The 23,703-nt window shown below is 45.3% G+C and overlaps 1 protein-coding gene across 1 annotated transcript in view; it reads right to left on the bottom strand.

Annotated features, from left to right (window-relative positions):
• PRICKLE2 (prickle planar cell polarity protein 2) overlaps positions 1-23,703 on the bottom strand; it is a 318,781-nt gene that overhangs the window by 291,717 nt on the left and 3,361 nt on the right. The window contains exon 2 of the mRNA XM_088473394.1: positions 12,427-12,512. Within this exon, the coding sequence (XP_088329520.1) occupies positions 12,427-12,512 (86 nt within the window). The remainder of the gene's footprint in view (positions 1-12,426; positions 12,513-23,703) is intronic.

The following is a 23,703-nucleotide window of genomic DNA, read 5'->3' as shown; positions in this document are numbered from 1 at the left end:
ACCTCCATGCTTCACTGATGAGGTGGTATTTTTTGGATCATGAGCAGTTCCTTTCCTTCTCCATACTCTTCTCTTCCCATCACTCTGGTACAAGTTGATCTTTGTCTCATCTGTCAATAGGATGTTGTTCCAGAACTGTAATGGCTTTTTTAGATGTTGTTTGGCAAACTCTAATCTGGTTTTCCTGTTTTTGAGGCTCACCAATGGTTTACATCTTGTGGTGAACCCTCTATATTCACTCTTGTGAAGTCTTCTCTTGATTGCTGACTTTGACACATATACACCTACCTCCTGGAGAGTGTTCTTGATTTGGCCAACTGTTGTGATGAGGTTTTTCTTCACCAGGGAAATAATTCTTCTGTCATCCACCACAGTTGTCTTCCGGGTCTTTTGGTGTTGCTGAGCTCTCCGATGCGTTCTTTCTTTTTAAGACTGTTCCAAACAGTTGATTTGGCCACACCTAATGTTTTTGCTATCCCTCTGATGGGTTTGTTTTGATTTTTCAGCCTAATGATGGCTTGCTTCACTGATAGTGACAGCTCTTCGGATCTCATAATGAGAGTCGACAGCAACTGATTCCAAATGCAAATGTCACACCTAGAATCAACTCCAGATCTTTTACCTGCTTAATTGATAATGATATAACGAGGGAATAGCCCACACCTGTCCATGAAATAGCTTTTGAGTTGATAGTCCCATTACTTTTGGCCCCTTAAAAAGTGGGAGGTACATATAGAAACCGTTGTAATTCCTACACCGTTCAAATTACCCTCAAATTAAGTCTGAAAGTCTGCAGTTAAAGCACATCTTGTTTGTTTCATTTCAAAGCCATTGTGGTGGTGAATAGAGGCCAAAATATGAAAATTCTGTCAATGTCCCAATATTTATGCACCTGACTGTAGAATATATATATATATATATATATATATATATATATATATATATATCTCTATCTATCTATCTATCTATATATATATATATATATATATATATATATATATATATATACACATATACTGAGATGGTACTTTGCCATGTTCTGATGTCCAGTACAGAACTCATTTCCCAGGAAATGGGGCAGATAGGGTTAAGAATCCTGTTTATTATTACAGGAAGGGTTTCACGCACTACCTGGGTATGATGTTTAATGTATGAAGGTATAAAGGATTCTAGGATCCAGTGGGCGGTGCTTCCGGCACTGGCTATCAGTCGGGCGACACAGAGGATTGGTGTGGCATAGATAGTGTGAGGGAGCCACTGCAGATGTACAAATGTGATGTTACAACATTTTTGAATAAGTAAAAGCCATCTGACATAACAGAATGGTGTGAAGAGTCGTTCGTTGTGAGAAGATTTGTTATATATATATATACACACACACAATGCCTAGATATAAATAATTTATTACATTCATGTGTTTAGATAGATGCCTCTTATATGAAGTGCTTTCATTTTGTGGGTTCTATTCCATTTTAAATGCCTTAGATTATGACACAATAAACTATAGTTCTTTAGAAGGATATCACGGATCTTAGGCCTTAAAAACATAAATAATTACAAAAAGTTCACAGGGTGCCTATGAAACAAAGAAAATAAAACAATTGTCTTACCAGACTATTATCATATAACTGATATAATTATGACCTCATCAGTCAAACACACAATAGATTGGACAGGTTAACTGTTGTTAAACCAAAAAAATGTTTAACTCTCTCTCACGGCCTCTCACTGGGTTGGTCCCTGCGCACCAAGCTTTTAAAACCAACAATAAGATGTTTTAGGAAAAGGTGTGGCCAGCTCTCAGACAAAGTTTCCTACCATTGAAAAAAATCCAGATGAAATCCTAGGACATCTCCCGATGTGATTAGAGTTCTTCCATTAAGCTGTAATCTTTGTCTATGTGCTAAGACAGAGAGCGTTCCTATCTATACAGTGTGCTACAGACTGCAATTACATTACAGCCTTGAAGGCGTCATTATCCTTAATATGAATTAATGATCCACAAAATGTTCTACATAGTCAGAAGCAAAGAACAACGCTCCAGTCAGCAAGAACTGGTATTTTACCACTTGAACATGCTGTAACATCTGTATTCCTCTGATATGAATATAACTAATATAGGAGTGTTGTGAGGTGGCATTAAATACATGCAGGGCACTAACTGCAGCCTTGGCAGTAACCTGACTGTGCTCACCTACCTGCCTCTAATTCTTGCTCAGTCATATTAATCACAGTAATGCTTTGTGACAACTGCTGAAAAAGGTGCAGCTTAAGTCCATGGAGAAAAATACACTGTTCAGTGTTACCCTGTCTTCCCCATTAAGAGACAATGGTGCATCTTTAGCTACACACCATGACACAGCTACTGTCACACCAGGGTCGTATTTATAATGGGTGCGCACACCCTGCACCCATACTTTTTTATTTATACTTACCTCTCCAATGTCCCATGGAGTAGCGCTACAGAAAACGCCCGGAAAATGGGCGACGCCATGGCCGTTTTCCAGGCGTTTTGCGCATGTGCAGTAGGAAATCACCGGGAAAATGGCTGCCGTGCCATTTCCGATGCGCAGTAGACTCCGGGCACACTCTAGTGGAGGGAGGGGGCCCCGGACAGTGAGTGAACACAGGGCCCCCTCCTCTCTTAATACGCCCCTGTGTCACACGCATCCCTGTCCTCACTACACATCACTCATCATCTGATATACTCTGTGCTGCTGGAGGATTCAGCTCCTTCTACTATATAACTTTCAGTCTGTGGCTTCCTGCTGCATTCATTCGCCCTCCTTACATCTTTGCACTGCCCCTGTCATGTTACCCTGTCCTCGCTGACACATCACTCATCTCCTGATATACTCTGTGCTGCTGGGGACCCTGCTCCTTACACTATATAACTCTCAGTCTGTGGCTTCCTGCTGCATTCATTCGCCATCCTCACATCACTGCACTGCCCCTGTCACATTGCCCTGTCCTCACTGACACATCACTCATCTCCTGATCTACTCTGCGCTGCTGGAGGATCCAGCTCCTTCCATTATATAACTTTGTCTGTGGCTTTCTGCTGCATCCATTCTCACATCATGGCTGTCCTGTCCTTACTAACATAATTACACATTACTGTATGTCGTATGAGCTAACATATGAGGAAGGTGAAAATCTATATATTTGTCTTGCGGGCTGAAAAATATGGCGATGCTAAAGTACAGTGCACATAGCCACCGATGACGAGCTGTCCCCGAAATGCAGCACTAAGAGGTGACCACCGGAAGACCATCCCACTATGGCCGGTAACAACATTTTATTACAAGCTTTTGTTGACTTCATGTCTGTCTAGAATGTGTTAGAGCAACCAAATGCTCATGGATGCCTTCTTCTAATGTCATCTATGAAAACTATTTTTTTTCCCCAAGTCCTTATGTGAACTATAGGAGGAAAACATTTTCATGTGCATAGAATTATCTAATCACACCATACCTATACCGCCTACACTGTATGACGTGTTCCCTGAAAATCACACAAAGAACACTGCAAAGAATCATTAAGAAGCCTTTATTCTCAAGTAAAAGCCAAACCAAGTATGAAGTATTATTTTGCAGCTAATTTGGAGCTTTGTGAAGTTTATATGCATGGACACAACACTGTAACATATTTTGCATCGCAAGCCATCCATGGCGTTAATACTCTGATGGGTTTGTCAATAAATTCTTTAGCCAAAGATATCACTAGGGTGTTTGTTACCCCATTAAGCAGGTGATGGTTACAGCATTATTATTACTACTTTATTTATATGTGATGGATTCAATCGTACAGGATGACGATACACATCCCAAACATATGCAAATCAAGTAGTATATATATTTAGTGCTGGCCTGGTAGGTATTACCGGGCTTTAGGCAGAACCATACATATTTATCGGAAAGATGAAGACCTATAACTGGGGATTTGGCCCATCAGTGGTGGTTAAATAATTCCTGAAACTGCAGATCACGGAAAACTATTATTTAGAAAAGGCAGAAGACTAAGAAAACGTAGAATTTCTACAACATATAACATACAAGAAGTACAGGTATTTTATTGAATCAGAATATGTTTGGTTTTCCCGTGGTGACAAGTGCACGCTAATTTCTTTCCGCTTTGCAAAGTAAATTGACCCTCTATTTGAATAGTCATAATCTTAGACTCACAAACTCTACAAATATTATTCTCCCATCTGGGAACCGTACTTCCAAACAAAACATATACACAAGCAGGTACAAACAATGGAAGCAGGTGCAAACAGGAATCTGCCCCCAAGCTCGTGGCTCTGCCTTGTAGGCTCTCTTTTCAGAGGAGGAATTACTGGCAATCAAACTCCGTTCCCTCTCTCCTTGTGTTAACATCTTGGTCAGGAATATTCAGGGCCGTAAGGAGGGCAGTGCCATCGCACAGAGCGGGATGCCCATGTTACCTGCTGCCGCAACGTTGCCACCTCCGGCTCCTGCAGTGTGTGTGGTGAGAAACGTCATGACGTCTGTGCAAGGATGGCTACTTAACGATTGGAGTTACCGCTGACAAATAAAATCAAAGGAAATACTATACTACTTATGTCAAACACAGGCTGCCTGTGATATACATAGTATAGTATTACCTTTGGTTTTCAACTCCAATCCTCAATCGGTGTCCAATATGGCCGTATACATGCCCGGATTGGGTGGAGAACCAGCCGTTCAGTGCTGTCTACTTGAACACCAAGGTTTTTTAGAAGTGTAGATGTTGCCCATAGCAACCAATCAAATTCTCCTTAACATTTATCTAGTACCTTCTAGAAGATAATAGCTAGAATCTGAATGGTTGCTAGGGGCAACATCTCCACTTCTAAAAACCTGTACTTTAGTAAATATAACCCCAAGGGTCCGACCTGACACATAATATGCTTGAAACCCAAAAATATAAATTCACCAGGTAATTCAGAGATGGTGCAAACTTGATGTACCTCATGACAATAGAGGTGCTTATATTTTTCGCAAGAACAGCATTTAAATGATCACATGGATGTGTGTGGGCTGTACACCATTACAGTCACTTCCTTTACCTTTAATATTAAATAGGTTATACAGCTTCAGAATCCCCTCACCCTACACAGTGTTCCCATTCATTTAGCAATCAGGTTTCCAAAATGTCCATTAAAGTGTAATCAGCTGTGACTATGGCTCTCCTATGACCGCTAGTATATTATTTCCAGGTTTGAGACATCCGACTTCTATGTAAGGCAGGGGTGAGACTCCTTATGGTAAAGGTCACCTTTGGAACATTAAGCTTAAGCCTAAATGCAAAATGACTGTAAATAGTGCAAATCTGCTGTATATAAAAGAGTGTGAAAATGTCTTTCCCTATTCACCCGGCCAATGTGAAAAAAAACTAAAACTCAATATAAAGCAGGTTATAAAACCTATTCCCAAATATACAATCGGCAGCTTCAGTCTTAAACTATGATTGAAGCTATGATTGAAGCTGGTGGATGTTTTATTTCCAGTGCACATAAAAACATGGGCCCTGATTCAGAGCCGGACGCTCTGACCAGAGCGCTCGCTCTGAATCAGGGCCCACCTCCATAACTATGGAGCGTCATCCTGGAAGCTCGTATAGCTGTGGGTCACCACCCACAGCCTATACGAGCGTGCAGGATGATGGTCGCGATGGTCTTGACCATCGTGACCATCGCCAGTGCGAGCAGAAGCCTGCGGTTGAGTTTCTCAACCGCAAGGCCAGGAGTGATTTTGGCTCTATCAGAGCCAAAATCACTCCCACTGACATCACTAGTGATGTCAGTGGGGCCGGCTTCTGACGGTAGGCGTTCCCTTGGGAACGCCTCCGTCTGGCACGCACGCCCCCGGCACGCCCACCAAAGGGGGCGTGCTGTCAATCAACATCGACAGCACACCCCCTTTGATCAGACACAACGAGCGAAGGAAAGTCCTTCGCTCGTCGCGTCTCGCGCATGCGCACCATCGACCCACTTGCGAGCGGACAGCCGCTCGCAAGTGGGTCTGAATCAGGCCCATAAGCCAAATGGCGGGTATTGGAGGGAGAGCTTAAAACCTGGGGTAAATACACTTAAGGTCAATTTTAATCAATCAAACATCTTTCTAAAATCGATCTACATCGTTGTTGTTTGTCAGGGGCTAAATCCCAAATTTACTAACAGATGATTTTTTTTTTTTATGTACATAAGTGTGTAAGTGTGTGATTTAGCCCCTGAAACACAACATCGATGTGTTGATCGATTTACCCCCTAGTATCAGTAACCAATATCATACACTGCACCTCAGCAATGCTACTACTCCACCCTCCTGCAACTCCCCCTGGTAATTCCACCCATCATTGCATAACACTATTTGTCTACACCCATTTTATATTATGTCACCTTTGTTATTAATCTGTTGTTACCATGTTCTTATTCCTGCTATATGCTGATTGCCTCAGGTGGCTGCCTCTGCTGGTACATTCATGGGCAGGATGAACAACACTAGGAACTATTCATGCACTATACATGCACCCATATATGTCTTACTTCCATTTATTGCTTATCTCACATAATGTAACCTATGTAGTCCGCCTAACATGGCTGCCTCACCTGGTACTCTCGTGACTAGTATTCGTGGAATCGGTATGTAATGCCGGCGGATCATATACCGAAAGCGGCAGCCCGACGGGTCAGAATCCCGACAGCATCAGGTAAGTAGTCTAACCCTCCCCTCTCCCCCCCCCTAACCTCCTCCCCTTAGTTCCTAACCTCCACTCGTTAGTGCCTAAACCTAACCCCCCTTCCCCGCATCCTTAACCTCTCGGGGGGGTGGGGGGTGGGAGAGAGACACCTAACCCTAACCCCCCCCTAGTGGTGCCTAACCCTAACCCCCCCTTTCCCTACCCTAACCCTCCCGGGGGGGGAGCCTAACCCCAAGTCCCCCCAGAGGGCCCTAGAGCTATCCCTCACCCCCCGTGGCTACACGCTAAGACGCCCGGCTTACCTTCGTTCGGTGAGCCGGTTGTTGGGATTTAGTAGTGGGGCTTGCACTTACCTGCAGTTAATGTGCACATGCAATATTGACTATATACATGCTTTCCTACACTCCCGGAGATCGCGGGACGCTCCCGATTTTTCGGGTAACCCCCCGCACACAACGGGAAGTGTAGGCAGATCTCCCGCATTCTGCCCACTTCCTAGTGAAGCGGGCAAGATGGGGACATTTAGGGCCGTATTCAATTGCAGGCGAAAAGCCGTGATCGGCGGAAAAGTTTTGCCGATGACGTCATTTTGCCAGGTGGAGACTTTCCGCCCGATTCAATTGCAAAGACTTTTCGCGTAAGCGGAAATCCAATGCATTCAGATAGGCGAAAAAGATTCACCTCTGAATGGAGGTGAAAAAAGTGCAGGTTTGGGGTGCAAGGTTGCGGGGACACCCTTGCAGCCTTTGATCAGTCCCCCAAAGGTAAGCTGCATAAAAAAAGTTGAAATAATACTGCAGATCACCCCAAAAAAGTACTTTAGTTTTGGGGGGGAAAAAAAAAAGGTGGGGTACAAAGTTAAAAAGTAGCTAAATAAACTTAAGGGGGGTCCCCACGTCTGCCCCAGGTGTTTGTGCTTGCGGCAGGTGGATTTTTAGCGATTTTTAAAACTTCACTTTAGCAACTTTAAAATATTCTAGCCCCCATTTTCATGTACTTATGCACAGACACTGAATGCCACCTATTGAGACCATTCAAGTACCCCAAATACCTTCAGCAGGGATATTCGGGGGTATCCATAGTGATCCCCCATGTCAGTGCATCTTTTGGGGGGTGTCAGGCTGATTTCCCCAAATCTGACAGCACTTTTTGCCTATTTCAGTTTAGCCGGTCCCGTTTTCACGTCCTTTGCAATTGAGCAAGGCGAAAAGCGGGGACGAGCGCAATATTTTTCCGGAGGCAAAACCAGCTATGACGGCAGAAAGTGCACCAATGCGAAAACTTTTCACCGGCAATTGAATATGCACCTTAATGGGAAATTTGCAGGTCCGCGATGTGAGGGCGGGGGCTAAATGACGTGATTTGCGTCATTTAACCCCGTCCCCTCTTCACGGACCCGCAAATTGCGGGACTTTTTGGGCAAAGGGATGGGACCTAATTACATCACCAGCCCGGCACAGCCTACGAACCAGTCTGCAGGAGCAGCTACCGTGTTTCCCCGATAATAAGACCTACCCCGAAAATAAGCCCTACCCTTACTTTTGAAAAACGGTCCCTGCGCTACACTACAATGCCCCCAGCTCCGCCCCCGCATGAAATGGATGCCGCTGGTAAAGATTTAACAGTGACATCCAACCACAGCTGCAGCTGGCGTGCGTGGCAGCGTCATTTACAGCAGCGCCGCGGAGGAGAGTAGAGAAAAAGAGTAAAAAAAAATAAAGGTAAGTAAAGAATTGTAAAGCAGGACTGAGGGCATGATCGGGATAAAAGCAGGACTGAGGGCATGATCGGGATAAAAGCAGGACTGAGGGCATGATGGGGATAAGAGCAGGACTGAGGGCATGATGGGGATAAGAGCAGGACTGAGGCCATGATGGGGATAAAAGCAGGACTGAGGGCATGATGGGGATAAAAGCAGGACTGAGGGCATGATGGGGATAAAAGCAGGACTGAGGGCATGATGGGGATAAAAGCAGGACTGAGGGCATGATGGGGATAAGAGCAGGACTGAGGCCATGATGGGGATAAGAGCAGGACTGAGGCCATGATGGGGATAAAAGCAGGACTGAGGGCATGATGGGGATAAAAGCAGGACTGAGGGCATGATGGGGATAAAAGCAGGACTGAGGGCATGATGGGGATAAAAGCAGGACTGAGGGCCATGACGGGGATAAAAGCAGGACTGAGGGCATGATGGGGATAAAAGCAGGACTGAGGCCATGATGGGGATAAAAGCAGGACTGAGGCCATGATGGGGATAAAAGCAGGACTGAGGGCATGATGCTGTCAATGTTAATTAAAATAAGCCCTACCCCGAAAAATAAGCTCTATGGAGTTTTTTTGACCAAAAAAAAAAATAAGACAGTGTCTTATTATCGGGGAAGCACGGTATCCAGGCTGCTCCCGGAAAAGAAGATCTACAAGTCGGTAAGTATGACTATATATTGACTCTCTCACAATGGGGGCTATTCAATTGATTTCTGGACCCATGGCAATAATTAATAATGGGTGCCCAGTGTTGCAATTCAATTGTTCTGGTCGCCTATTAATTACTGCGGGCTTCACGCACAATTAGACCGGGGTTTATCCTCATAAAATGGCTAAACCTGGTTAGGACGCCCAAACTGCTATTTGGGGTACCCTAACCACAGGTTTATCGCACATTTTTGCTCACACCCTCCAAGGGTGCAAGCTGAAATGTCGGCATCGGTGGCTCTCTCGACTGTACAGAGGAACAATTGAATTGCTCCATTGGGACCCCTCTTCATGGACCCGCAAATTGCGGGACTTTTCGGGGAAAGAGACGGGGCCTAATTACATCACCAGCCCGGCCCCGCCCACGAACCAGCCTGCAGGAGCAGCTATCCAGGCTGCTCCCGGAAAAGGAGATCTACAAGTCGGTAAGTATGACTATATATTGACTCTCTCACAATGGGGGCTATTCAATTGACTTCTGGACCCGTGGCAATAATTAATAGGCGCCCAGTGTTGCAATTCAATTGTTCTGGGCGCCCATTAATTATTGAGCGCTTCACGCACAGTTAGACCGGGTTTAGCCTCATAAAATGGCTAAACCCGTATAAAGTCCTGGTTAGGACGCCCAAACTGCTACAGGGTTATCGCACATTTTTGCTCACACCCTCCTAAGAGTGCAAGCTGAAATGCCGGCGCCTATCTCGCCCGTACAGATGAATTGCTCCGTCGGGTGCCCAAAACAAATAGCCGCCTTAAAAACAATTGAATCGCCCCCAACGTGTTTTGCTACAGACTTACATACATCAGAGAATATTACATACCCTATAATTTTGTATTCATATAATAGAGTAAAAAAAAGCAGCTATGCTTCATCTACAGACTGTTCCTGACATAGAACACTGTACACCTAACACAGGACAAATTAATTATACAGTCACTTCAATTTATTTATACATTGATTCCAAGTACTGTGCAGTTTGCCAATACCGAAAGTAAGTTCTACCCCGATTGCAGTTATAGTAGACTCTTTACATGAACTGTACAATGTATCAAACAATTTCTAAACTTGGAAAAAAAAAACTACACATCACCTTAGACAGGCGTTCTTACACTGTTCTGGCCCGATACCCGTATTGTGACTGATATTCACATTCTGGCAAATTGTTACATATTCGATGAATAACAAATGACAATACAAGTCATTATTTTATTGCCTTGCTAGCACTCAGACAGCCTGATTCAGAGGTGTACATTAATGCCAGTGCGACTTTTTACTGCAGCTTTATGCTAATGCCACAGGGCGAATGGAATTCATACAAACATGCTAATCCGCTGCTTTGTGGAAAAGGTTGCGGCATCTGTACCATCGGACACACATCGGTAGCAGTATCCCAAAGGAGGTGAAGTAAGACTTTCTAAACAGGGGTGATGAAATCAGTACGACTGCGGAAAAATCGGCACACCCGCGTCTGACTATCCACCTCTGTTACCTCCCATGACATTGCTTCTCTCTGCTACTGAATTCGCTCAGCGTCCCCCATCGGTACCATGCGTCCGATGCCACAACTGCGTCCACCTCTAAATCAGGCCCAGAATCAGAATAGGGATCAATCCTATTAGGTCCGAATTGCGAGGTGCGAGTTGCTATTTTCACTTCGAATCTGCACAGCGAATTCATTTTGCAATTAGCAACTTGCACTGAATTAGTCAGACTGAATTCGCTACTTTCCACTCGCACCTCCCTGAGGGTGAGAGATGGAAAGGAAAATCTTTATTTTAAGGTTAAAATGTTGGGACAATGTGCTGTACCCCTTGGACTACTTAGGCAATTGGAAGTTTCCGATTAGCTTAATTAGTCCAATAATTACATGTCATTTTTGGGGGGAAAAAAGAAAATGTCCTCGAATTATCCCCAAATCAACTTTTTCGTTAGTTTAGGCACCCCAAATTTAATTACAATAATTTTTAAGTTGCCAAATAATTGTTTTTATTAAAAAAAATGAAATTTTTCAAGGTGCCCTCAAAGTACCCCAAAAACACCCTTTTTCCTACTTTTTTGTTGCAATTTTTGTTTAATTCGTTTGAGATTAAACGAAAAAAGTTTGTTTTTAATAATTTTCTTGCATTTAAAAAAAACATAAAACACAAATCAGCCATTTCACACCATTTAAAAAACCTACAGTACCTTCCTAATGCCCACAAACAGCCTTTTATATGGTCCTGCTAACGAAATTATCCATTTTGGGGGGTCTCCCCACATTTTTATGCATTTCTCGCAAATCTCATCTGGCAGTCAATTCGCACCCCTCTGCTGCGAGTAGTGCGAATAGGCATTTTTAATTGGATTGGAGAATTCTTGGAAGCGCGCTTCACTGCAAAGTCTGCGAGTTTCAAGACACAAACTCGCTACCCCCTTAGGTTCTGATGTCCAGGACCGTTTACAAACAGTAAAAGGGAATCACCAAAATGTTTGCAATTGAAATGACACCCCCCCAATTGATAATGAGAGAGATCAGCAGACAAGTATCGACCCATTTGAAAAGACATTAGAACTTGGCAAACAGCCAGGGCTACTGTTCATTTGTTTACAATGTTGTAAAAATGGGGGGAGGGGGTTGGAATACACACCCTAAGTTTATACATAATAAGAGGTGCTATCATGCTGAGTCGTGTAGTGCAATGCAGAAAAAAAAAAGAGAAAATGCAGGTGAACACTAAGCACTAAGGGGTAAATTTACTAAAGTGAGAGTTTTTAGAAGTGGAGATGTTGCCCATAGCAACCAATCAAATTCTACTTAACATTTAACAAGCACCTTCTAGTAGATAATAGCTAGAATCTGATTGGTTGCTATGGGCAATATCTCCACTTCTAAAAACTATCACTTTAGTAAATTTACCCCTAAGAGTACTGACAATCAAAATATTTATAATAAACTCTAACAATTAACATGGAGTATAAACAAGAAGGTTCTTAGCACATGTTTGCCCAAAAATGTATGTCCACCTACCACGCAAGGTGAACCTTATAAAGTGGGTCTCTAATGCTCACACATTGTTGCATTTCTTGGTCAAACAATTAACGCTTACCATTACATAAATGCTGTTCATTTTAGATCCCCCCCCAAACATAAAACAATGAGAAAAATTTATAAAAATGTTTGCAGGTTATCTTCTAATCAATTGAATACTAGTGTAACCCAAAATATTTCAATGGATCTCTCCGATAAGACAAATGACTGCTCTTACCTCCACTGATGCAAGGCCAGTCCTGGACAGCGGTCACCACACGCATTACACGGCTGTCCTCGTTCAGGTTCAGCAAATGACGTAATCTGATGATAGAAAACACCAATAATTATAGTTCTCTTACATGTACCAAACATTACATGGAAGCATTTATTAATGTCTAGGGCAGGGGTCTTCAACCTTTAAGACAGTGTGGGAAACAAAAAATAATTAAACGAAGCCCAAGGGCTACTAAGCTATACTGCGGCATTTAGACTCTGCCAACTCCTTACACAACTGCCCATAACTGCCCCAGAAACAGACAAATCTCAGGTGCACAACTCCAAATTACTGATAATATATAAATGCAATAAAAATTTTGCAATCAATAAAGAGGTTTTTAGTAAAATCATGGGTCCCTAACATACTAGGGTTCAAATCTAGAGCGCAGGACACCCCCAAACTGGCCCAGCTAAGCCGCCCCAGGGCACTGCCGTAGCAAGAAAAGTGCAGCTGTGACTGCTCTTAACCATCTCTTTTACACTGCACTTTTCTTTCTATGGCGGTGTCCTGCAGCGGCTTAGCTGGGCCAGTTTGGTTGTGTCCTGCGCTCTGGAGTTGAACCCTAGTATGTTAGGGACCTACCCTACAAAGGTTACCTGGATATGGTGGGTGGGCCCATAACTTTGGCCATGATTATGCTAAAAACCTCTATTGATTGCAACATTTAGGGCAGCACAGACGGTGTAATGGTTAGCGTTACTGCCTCACAGCACGGAGGTCGTGGGTTCGATTCCCACCACGGCCCTAACTGTGTGGAGTTTGTATATTCTCCCTGTGCTTGCGTGGGTTTCCTCCGGGTACTCCGGTTTCCTCCCACACTCCAAAAATATACTGGTAGGTTAATTGGCTCCAAAACCTAAAAAAATTAACCCTAGTGTGTATGTGTGTGAGCATGTGATAGGGAACATAGATTGTAAGCTCCACTGGGGCAGGGACTGATGTGAAAGGCCAACTATTCTCTGTAAAGCGCTGCGGAATATGTGTGCGCTATATAAATAATAAATAAATAAATAACATTTTATTGCATTTATATATTATCAGTAATTTGGAGTTGTGCACCTGAGATTTGTCTGTTTCTGTGCCTGCAATTAGTCTCATCAGGTAACACCTCCCATTATATATATTCAGGGTGTGCAGTCCAGGAACATTTCCTATATACTCCATAACTGGCCCCCTCATACAATTTTAATTAGGTCCCAGAACGGCCCCCCTCCTTCCACAATTATAATTATGCCTCAAGACTGTCCCTCATCCTCCATTAATTATGTCAGATAGTTGCCCCATCCTCAAACAATCCTCAGGTCCCAGAACTGCCCCTTTCTGCAGTGCCCCAGTAGTGCCCCTTATACAGTGCCCCAAGTAGTGGTCTCCCCTATCCAGTGGTCTCAGTAGTGGTCCCCATTATGCAGGTCCCCCAGTAGTAATCCCCCCTATGCAGTGCTCCTTATACAGTGCCCACAGTAGTAGTCCCCCAATGCAGTGCCCCCAGTAGTGGTCCCCCTATGCAGAGCCCCTTATACAGTGCCCCCAGTAGTAGTCCCCCCTATACAGTGCCCCCAGTAGTGGTCCCCCCGTATACAGTGCCCCCAGTAGTAGTCCCCCCTATGCAGTGCCCCCAGTAGTAGTCCCCCCTATGCAGTGCCCCAGTAGTAGTCCCCCCTATGCAGTGCCCCAGTAGTGCCCCTTATACAGTGCCCCCAGTAGTAGTCCCCTCTATACAGTGCCCCCAGTAGTGGTCCCCCCGTATACAGTGCCCCCGGTAGTAGTCACCCCTATGCAGTGCCCCCCCTATGCAGTGCCAGTGCCCGCACCCCTTACATATATAGGACAATGACACACACACACAGTAAAAAAAAAAAAAAACTTACCTGAATCCCCGCTCCTGCTCCTCCGTCCTCCTGTCCTGCATGGCACGATGGGAGAGACGTCATGACGTCTCTCCCTTCACCCACTGCGGGAGCAGGAAGGTGGAGCTCATGAGTGAGCTCCAGCCCGGTTCCGGCCCTGGGTGCAGCAGCCAATGAGAGTCTGTCTGACTCACTGCGTTACACACTACACTAACTGAAACTGACCTGGAGGGGGTGACATTAGGGCGTGCCTGCACACCATCGGCGGGCCACGGGGAACAGCTCCACGGGTTGAAGACCCCTGGTCTAGGAGAATGAACTCAGGCCATTATCCAGTCCAGTAGAATTTTGTAATCCCAGTCCCCACATCTCCTCTCTCTCCTGACTGTCCTCAGTAAATCCCTGTTAGCTGGTGCGATTGATGTTCCCTCTGTGCCCGTATTGCCCTTCAAGGGCATACTGCTAACTCTACAGGCGTACCTAGTAAATCTACTGAGAACTCGACGCCAAAGAACTTATGCACATATTACATCAGCGGTAGACTACCCCTGGCTCTCCAGCTGTTGTGTAACTACACATCCCATTATGCCATGCCATCCAGAAGTTCCACAAAGGCTGGAACGCCATAGGATGCCTAACACTGATTTTCTTGCATTCGAAAGATAAAGAGCATGGTTTGAACCACTGCGCCTTGCTCTAAATATAGGCACAGTTTGAGCCCTGTATAAACCTGATGTTGCAAAGAAAATGAATCTGTCGGGAGTGAGATGAGCAGTGAAAGCACCACCACCTTGGACAGCTGCCGTGTCATCCATTTATGTGAGTTTTAAGTTAAGTTTATTGTTATAGGGAAATATAATAAAATACATAAAAACAAAATAAATATTTAGAAACATTAAAAAAGATCCATTGTTCTGTGATTTCATATCTAATTTTTGATGGAGGAAATGTCAGATCTGGTAGAAAGAGCAGTGTTGTCATGCAACACCGATCCTTTAATGTGATGACAAGCGCACGCCTATCCCGGTTACTCGCACCAGGACACATACTTTCTGGGATGGACTTGTTCCCATAGCATGACAGCAAACAGTACATTTCCAAGACAAATCTGAACCGAAACTGCCAAACTCCTTTCTAATCTGAATTCATTCACACTGTGTTGGGCCAAAGGAGGACACAACATAGCGGAAAGTTAAACAAAGTCAACGAGAGTATCATTTGTAAAGTGAAAGTTCCCTGGCAAATTTACATTACAATACTAATGAAGCAGTCTCCCAAGTCACAGCCAGGCACTATGGGAAGTTAAACATCCTATAGAACAGGGACCATTCAGCGGGTGTGTAATTAACCCTTCCAGAGTCACATTTCAACACCCTACAAAGTGTCAAATTATCAATGTGTAACTAAGCAATGAGCTGTGACCATCCAGAATCCAGATTAATATGTAAATGTGGTAGGTGCCTGGGTTCAACTTAATAAAAACACTTCTTTAAAGGAAAACAGTATAGTATAATTTGGGGGGAGAGGTGGAGAATCTGGTATGGAACCTCTCACGGAAGGGTGTGGTTAATATACAGGCAATTACTTAGGACAGTACTATGACAAGGACAGCATCTATATATGATCTTAACATCAGTTTATTTACTTTTCATTGTGGCTACTTCATTTTTACCAACCACCTGTATAGGGTTGGTTTTGGGGACATTAGTATGTAGGTAAAGAGTTACAGCTTAAGGCAGTGATTCCCAAACTCGGTCTCAAGGCACATTAACAGTCCAGGTTTTCAAGATATCCATACTTAAGCACAGGTGACTTAAGTAGTACCTCAGTCAGTTTGATTATACCATTTATGCACAAGCATGGATATCCTTAAACCTGGACCGTTAAGCTGGGTACACATATCGCCGGCAACGTGACCCGCGTGGGCAAGTGCATACACACTTGCCAATGCCGGGTCCGATGCCGGGGAAGGGGGGACGCGTCATGCTGCATTCTGTAGCATGACATCGTTAACGACATTCCCTATCGGCCGACGGGAGATGTTGTTAACAACCCGCGGGCATATCATGGGAGCATATCATGGGTACACACTAGGCATCGAGTACACAATTGAGGATATACCCAATATGTTACTCCGATCCGTGGGATCGAACAACATATCGTCTAATGCAGTGGTCTCCAACCTGTAGCTTGCGAGCTACCGGTAGCTTGCGAGCTACCGGTAGCTTGCAGTCTTAATTTTGGTAGCTCACCTAGCTGCAGTACTGCTGAGTAAACTAGGAGGAAGTGACCTCCTCACTTGACATGCTTCCCTGTGGTTCCACCCACGGTGTCTACGCTATGGCAAATCCGATCGACTCCCGCCCAGCCCTGCCAGACAATCACACAGCAGCCCTGCCTATACACAGGGACGAAACTAAGATTTTTGCCACCCAGGGCAAGACAGTAATTTGACGCCCCCCCCGGTAATCCCCCCATAGTAATGTCCCCTTCAGCAGTACACCTATAGTAATGCCCCCTGAGGTAATGCCCCTGTAGTAGTGCCCATATAGTAATGCCCCTGTACTAGTGCCCCCATAATAATGCCCCTGTAGTGCCCATATGGTAATGCCCCCATAGTAATGCCCCTGTAGTGCCCATATGGTAATGCCCCTGTAGTGCCCTCATAGTAATGCCCCTGTAATGCCCGTATAGTAATGCCCCTATAGTGCCCTTATAGTAATGCCCCTGTAGTGCCACTTTTTACACATACACAAAATGAAAAAAAAAACAATAACTTACCTTAAACCCTGCTCCTGCGTCCGCCGCCGTCCAGTCCGCCTGGCTGCTCCTCAGAACAATGGGAGGGACGTCATGACATCTCTCCCATAGTGCCCGGGCACTGGGGAGAGACGGAAGCTGGAGTACAGGAGAGAACTCCAGCCTCCGGCTACCGCGGCGTTGCAAGGGAAGCGTGCACCTCCAGCCCCCCCCCCCTAGTTGCGGCCCTGCTATACAGTATCTTTTGCTCCTCTACTGCATGTACCTCCTTGGAGCCAGTAATTATCAGTGAAATGTACCTGTGCTTAAATTTTATTTACAAGCTACAACAATATCACTGTAATAATTAAATGCATTGTTGTTTTCTATGAAGCTAGTGTGTACCGACCTTTAGGGTGCCTTGAGGACCAAGTTTAGTAACCCCATGCCTGTTCAGAGTTAACACTATGCGATCCATTGCACGATATATTGCTCCGACACAGATGGGAACGATATATCATGTTCGCGCGGATCGCATAGTGTGTACGCCTGACCGTGCGTGATCACAGGTGGGACATGGAACAATACAATGCACCATCTTACACTGCATCGCGCTGTGTGTATGGATGGCTCGATTTATCATTACATCGGGTGACACCATCGTGTAGTGTGCATCTAGCTTTAGGACTAAATTAAAAAAAGGGACAAAAAAATCAGTAATGTTGCAGTAATGTTGCAACACAAGGGGTGCAAAATGCAGATTTTTGCACGGAGGGAAATCGCTTTTATATATAGCCGATAAATACTGGGCAGCTTTGTTTTTATACTAAAATTTGCTGGGCAGTTTTGTCAGTCCATGAAAATTTACAATTAAGCAAGGACGCTCCCTTCCCAAATATAAAGCTTTCTGCAATTTTAAATCTGTCCCTCCTGTAGTACAACATGGTTTTGCCAAGGTGCAAATTGCACCATTTTTTTACTTGCTCCTAACTTTGAATCAGGCCCTAAGGGTGCATACCCTCAAAATGCCAAGGGCAAATTCATTGTAGTTTGACTATGCCCACAGTTGGAACAAAGGAGCTTGTTCAGCCCCGCTCGCTAGATGCGTTTGCTCGCACCCTGCGTATGCAAATCCAGCGCACACCCAGCAAGGCCGGGCGATCGCACGGCAAGGCATTAGCACGCCCACTATGTCTTGGCGTGCGATCACTTAGTGTATGCAGACTCCCACCAGCCATTCATAAAACGTCCACTTGCGCACGTCATCTCCTTGAAGTGCATGAAAACATTGGTACATCGAGCACCATCGGATGTGATCGCAGCGCTTGAGGTTGACTATATCCTGCCGCAAGCATTGCGATCACTTCAGAATGAAATCCCATCAAGTGAAGTGTACTATGACGCTACCTTTTAATTATGCACGCCTCTGAAACGGAGTTGAGACGCTAAGGCACGCCTGCGTTCATTCCTCCACTCCCCCATTTCCAGTGGCCAGCCCCAGTCACCACCCACAAACGGCTTCTCCTGTCACTCACTCTACTGAGCAGTCTATACGCAGCGAGCGAACGCATCCCGATCTCTAGCACTGGTCTGCGGACGCGCATTGTGATGCATACGCAGATTGCATATATCGCCCAGCTACGAGCATTCGCATCATAGCTAGCAGGTCGGAATCAGCTCCAAAGCACAAAAACTACAGTATGCCTATGTCCTGCGACTTTTTCAGCAAAATAGCTCCCCAGCACTGTGCACAGGGGCATTTCTAGAGAGGAGGGGGCCCGTGTGCAGTCTCCGACACGGCCCCCCTCCTCTCTGCCCGGCGGCCGGCAGCGCACTGAGCTGTGCACGGCCAGCGCCGGAGTTATAGACTCTGGGCACTAGAGTGTGCCCAGAGTCTATAATGTATACACAGGTCACCGGGAAAATGGCCGCCACAGCCATTTTCCCTGTACTGCACATGCGCAAACGACGGGAAAATGGACGCCGCGGCCATTTTCCAGTCGTTTTACAGCTCCAGACCCCCGCGCCGATGTGGGACTCCGGAGAGGTAAGTAATATTACGGGTGCAGGGTGTGGACCCAGGGGCCCGTGTTCCCCGCACCCATTCTAGATACGCCCCTGACTGCGCATCATGTTAATACACAAAAAGGTTAAACCAAAATACTATAAAACTATGTTAATGAGTGTAAAGATTAATCATTTGTGTCTATTGTCCGTCTGCCAAGCTCTGAGTCCCTACAGTATATCTGTAACTGGGCGTTGCTATGTTATTTCAAGGCTATACAGTCTAATATCGGGATTCAGCTGAGGGGGATAAGAGAAGTCTCCTTTTAATTGTAAAATATTGTTCTTCTCACAATGGAAGAAGTATAAGTAGGTGAAATAATTAACCCATTCATCAGTGGCTGAGAAAGCTCTGCCATACAGAAACCTGAAATCAAATTTGCATTTCAGCAGCCTACAAGTGTATTTGTTCATCTGACATAAATAGTAAAAAATTAGAAGGTAAAACAAGAGTTTTGCCCTCTCCATGGTGTCACATACGATAGATAACTTATCGCCAACCAGCAATAATTAAAGAGTACCAGGCGCTTACTCATGTAACTTGGCCACATATTCTCCTACTTAACTAGCATGGTAAATAAATGCGTAAATTAGTACATAGCTGTGCGCACTGATCTCTATCCATACACTTAGGGCCTGATTCAGACCCGGACGCCATTTGCGTTCGATCGCTGGCTAAAAGGGGCCGGCTATTTAAATCATGTGCTCGCACTGCGTTGCGTAAAGCTGCCCACTAAGTAATAGCGAGCGGCCGCACTATGCGCTCGCACCTGTATAAAGACGCCCTTTTGCCACTCGCAACACACGTCATTTCCGGCATTCGTAGGATTAATCGGGAACATCGAGAGCCATCGGAGCTGCTCGCAGCGCTTGTGGTAGCCTTTTCCCACCACAAGATTGCGAGCAGTTCTGGCTAAAATACAACCCAGTCACGTGTGTAATGACGCTACTTTGCTAATTATGCACACCCATTAAACGCCGTTCTGACGGTCAGGCACGCCTGCATTCGCACATCCACAACCCCGTTTCAAGCACCTTCCCCTGTCACACAAATGGCACTATCTGCCACTCAAAATAGCGGCCCGACTGCGGGCTACGGGCGAGCACTTTCCCATCGCAATGGCTGGTTCGCGCACGCGCATTGCAACTCATACGCATGCGCAGATTGTAATATAACTTGAATTTTTTAATTACTTGGCCTTTAGCAATGTCCTTGTACAGAGCGTTCTTGCACGACATCGTACCCTGCCCATTTTGTGAATGGTAAAAAGTGCCCTGGCCTTTTAGGGAGCGCCACGCTTATTGGATAATTAGCGCTGTTCTAAACTCTTCCTCCGATGCTGTGCGAGGCAGGTATACGCAGGCACAAGCCCAACCCCCAGCTCGAGACAATAGACTTAGTATGGCCATCGGTGTGCTCTCCATCGATGGAGAAAAAAACTGATGGAACCATCAATGATAGAATACTATGCCATGGCGCGCCATCAATTTTTCCCTCCATTGAAGGCTTGCACATGCGCAACGTCAGCCGGGGAACAGCTTGCGCTGCCCGAAATACTAACAGTTGACAGGAGGAGAGAGGAGAGACACAGAGTCATCAACTCCTCATCCCTGAAGCTGACCACATGCCCACAGAGGCGGAGCGACGCAAGTTGACGTCTTGCCCGCCTATGAATATAGGGAAAGTGGGCGGGGCAGGGATGCTGATGTACAGCTGAGCCTGTCAAGTAACCAGCTAGAAATAGAGAACTAGGGTGGGGTGGCGGCCATCCGTCCCAGCACAGGCACTGTCTTCTGTCACTATGTGTTGTGTTTGTAAGCCGCCAGATTCTGAGCCGGGGGTGCAACCGCGGCACTGGCTGATAATAAAACCATCAAGGATACCTCTACCATTAATGACCGGAAACCATCTGTATCTCCGCCATCGAAGGTAAAACCATCGGCCATTCGTGTGCAGCCATTGATGGTTTGTAACCATCAATGGTCGATGACCTTCCCTACACCAAACCGGTAACATCAGAGCCGTAACTAGACTTTCTGATGTTCTGTTGCAGAGAGAGCATTGGTGCCCCCCCCATTTTGAAAATAGGGGCATAAGATAGTACACCCAAAAAAGGGCCATGGCCTCCTGGGGAAGTGCCAGGGAAGAGATAGGGGAGGCCAAGAGATGCTGGGGATAAAACAAGAGGAAACTACAAGTGAGAATGATAATGACCAGGAAAACTGACAGGCCCAAACAGTACCCCCTGCACTGCGGTGCCCTGTGCCATGGCACTGGTCACACCACTCTAGTAATGTCCCTGGGTAACATCACGCCACGCGTGGGGACATGGCAGGGAGACAGCCCCAAGGACTTCTATGAGAAAGTGTTGTGGATACATTTCTGACTGCAGAAGGTGACCCTTTGCCCCTATAACTCTGCTGATCGCACCGCTACTTCCCTGTACCAGCAGCCTTCATGTTCCCTCACTGGTGACCAGCGTTTTACTCTCCCTCTCTGCTGGAAAGTTGCACACAGGTCTGTCAAGTTACTTTGTGGGGCTATGAAGGGGCATGTTGAGTGGCACCTGGGGAGGACTGGAGGACACTGAAGGACCATTTGGGGAGAACTGAGAGGCACTGAATGGGCATATGAGGTGAAAATGGCCATTGCTCTCTTTTCCCAGTGATTTCTGTCAGCAGCGTCGACCGATGCGGGACTCCAGAGTGTAAGTATAATTATATGAGCACAGGGTGTACAGTGGGGGGCCCCCTTGACCCAGGGGCCCGTGTGCACCACACATCCTGCACCCATCATATATATGTTGATGTTCTGTACCTTAAGTTGCTCTTAGTGTAGTTCAATAATGCACAAAGGGGTCACTGCTTACTATTATATATAATGCAGATCTAGGTCATATCCAAGTGTAGTGAAAATATCCAGCTTTGCATGCTAACATAAATGCATTGATATAGAGACACATGAATGAAGCCAGAATGATATACAGTGTATTTAGTAAAAGTTGCAAAAGTGCTAGCACAAACCAATGAATTACAGTAATTTTAGTGTACAGATCCTTTAATAATGCAAGTAACTGAACAGAACACAACCAGATATATTAAATTCTTACACGTTCCATCAAATCATATCTCCATCTGTGAGTTTGACAGGTGTCTTTTCTAAATCAGACCATTTATTCATTGAAATGTGAATTTCAAACTAAATAGGTGTCTTATACCTAGCTTTCTATGGAAGCACAGAGCCACTTTCATACTGTAGGGTTACAATGAATATAGCGTGCTAGTTTAAAAACTAGACAAAAGTAAAGGCCATCAATTCACTCCTAAACGTCAGCAACTTCCTGTATATCCAGTGTATGAAATTAATATTTATTAAGCTCTTTGATTTTTTCTGTTTTTCGACTTTGTCAGAGAACACCCCATTCTATTAGCATAATAGACTTTACAGTGAGTTCCAGTTTTTCACACTGAATGATAGATATGTGCTGATCCTATTACACTTTCATATTAGTATAAGAAGCCTTCATTGTACAGATATTTCACAGACTACCAATAATCAGACCCTTTTGCAAAGACCGTATTGGCTACCATGATGCACAAATACAAATTTGGATGCTTATGCACCAAAACCATCCAGTGACATAAATAAATACAAGTAAATACATAACGATCAACAAACTGTGATCTGTGAACATAAGCATTTCAATGGGGCATAATTAAACAGTAGTGTAGCCATTAGCCAAGTAGAGAAGCAGTTTATACCTTTTTAATATGTTATGTTTTAAAATGTTCTCTACTAATATTGTGCACATTTCCAAACTCTTGGTAATCTATCGGATATAGGGCCTGATTCAGAGCTGAACACTCTGACCAGAGCGCTCGCTCTGAATCAGGGCCCTCCTCTTGGAGTCCTCTTGGACGCTCGCATAGCTGTGGGTGACCACCCACAGCATATGCGAGCGTCCATGATGATGGTCGCGATGGTCTTGACCATCGCTACCATCGGGCTTGCGACGGAGACCCTGCAGTAGGGTCTCGCTGCCGCAAGCCCTGGAGTGATTTTGGCTCTATCAGAGCCAAAATCACTCCCACTGACATCACTAGTGATGTCAGTGGGGCCGGCACCAGACGGTAGGCGTTCCCATGGGAACGCCTCCGTCTGGCAGGCACGCCCCCGGCACGCCCACCGAAGGGGGCGTGCTGTCAATCAACATCAACAGCACGCCCCCTTTGGTGCGAGACCCGGAGCGACAGCTTGGCTGTCGCAGTCCGGGTCTCGCGCATGCGCACGACAGAGCTCCCTCCGTCGTGCGCATGCGCAGTGGAGGACATCGACCCGTTTGCGAGCGTCCTTTGCTCGCGAACGGGTCTGAATGACCCCCCATAGGTCCTTATTCAATTAGCAGCAATAAGTCTGTTTCTGCGGAAAAGTATCGTGAGTGACGTAATTTCGCCATGCGAAAAGTTTCCTCCGTATTCAATTCCAAATACTTTTCGCCGGTGCGGAAACTCAATGCAATGGGACTTGTGAAAAAATGTATAGGTGTTGAAATAAAAAGGTCAGAATTGGTGTTTTGGGGTGCAA

Source organism: Taudactylus pleione, unplaced genomic scaffold (genome assembly GCF_031769625.1).
Source record: "Taudactylus pleione unplaced genomic scaffold, aTauple2 ptg000135l, whole genome shotgun sequence".
Taxonomy (NCBI): Eukaryota; Metazoa; Chordata; class Amphibia; order Anura; family Myobatrachidae; genus Taudactylus; species Taudactylus pleione.
The sequence above is the reverse complement of the archived record's forward strand: the minus strand, read 5'-3'. Positions and strand labels throughout refer to the sequence as shown.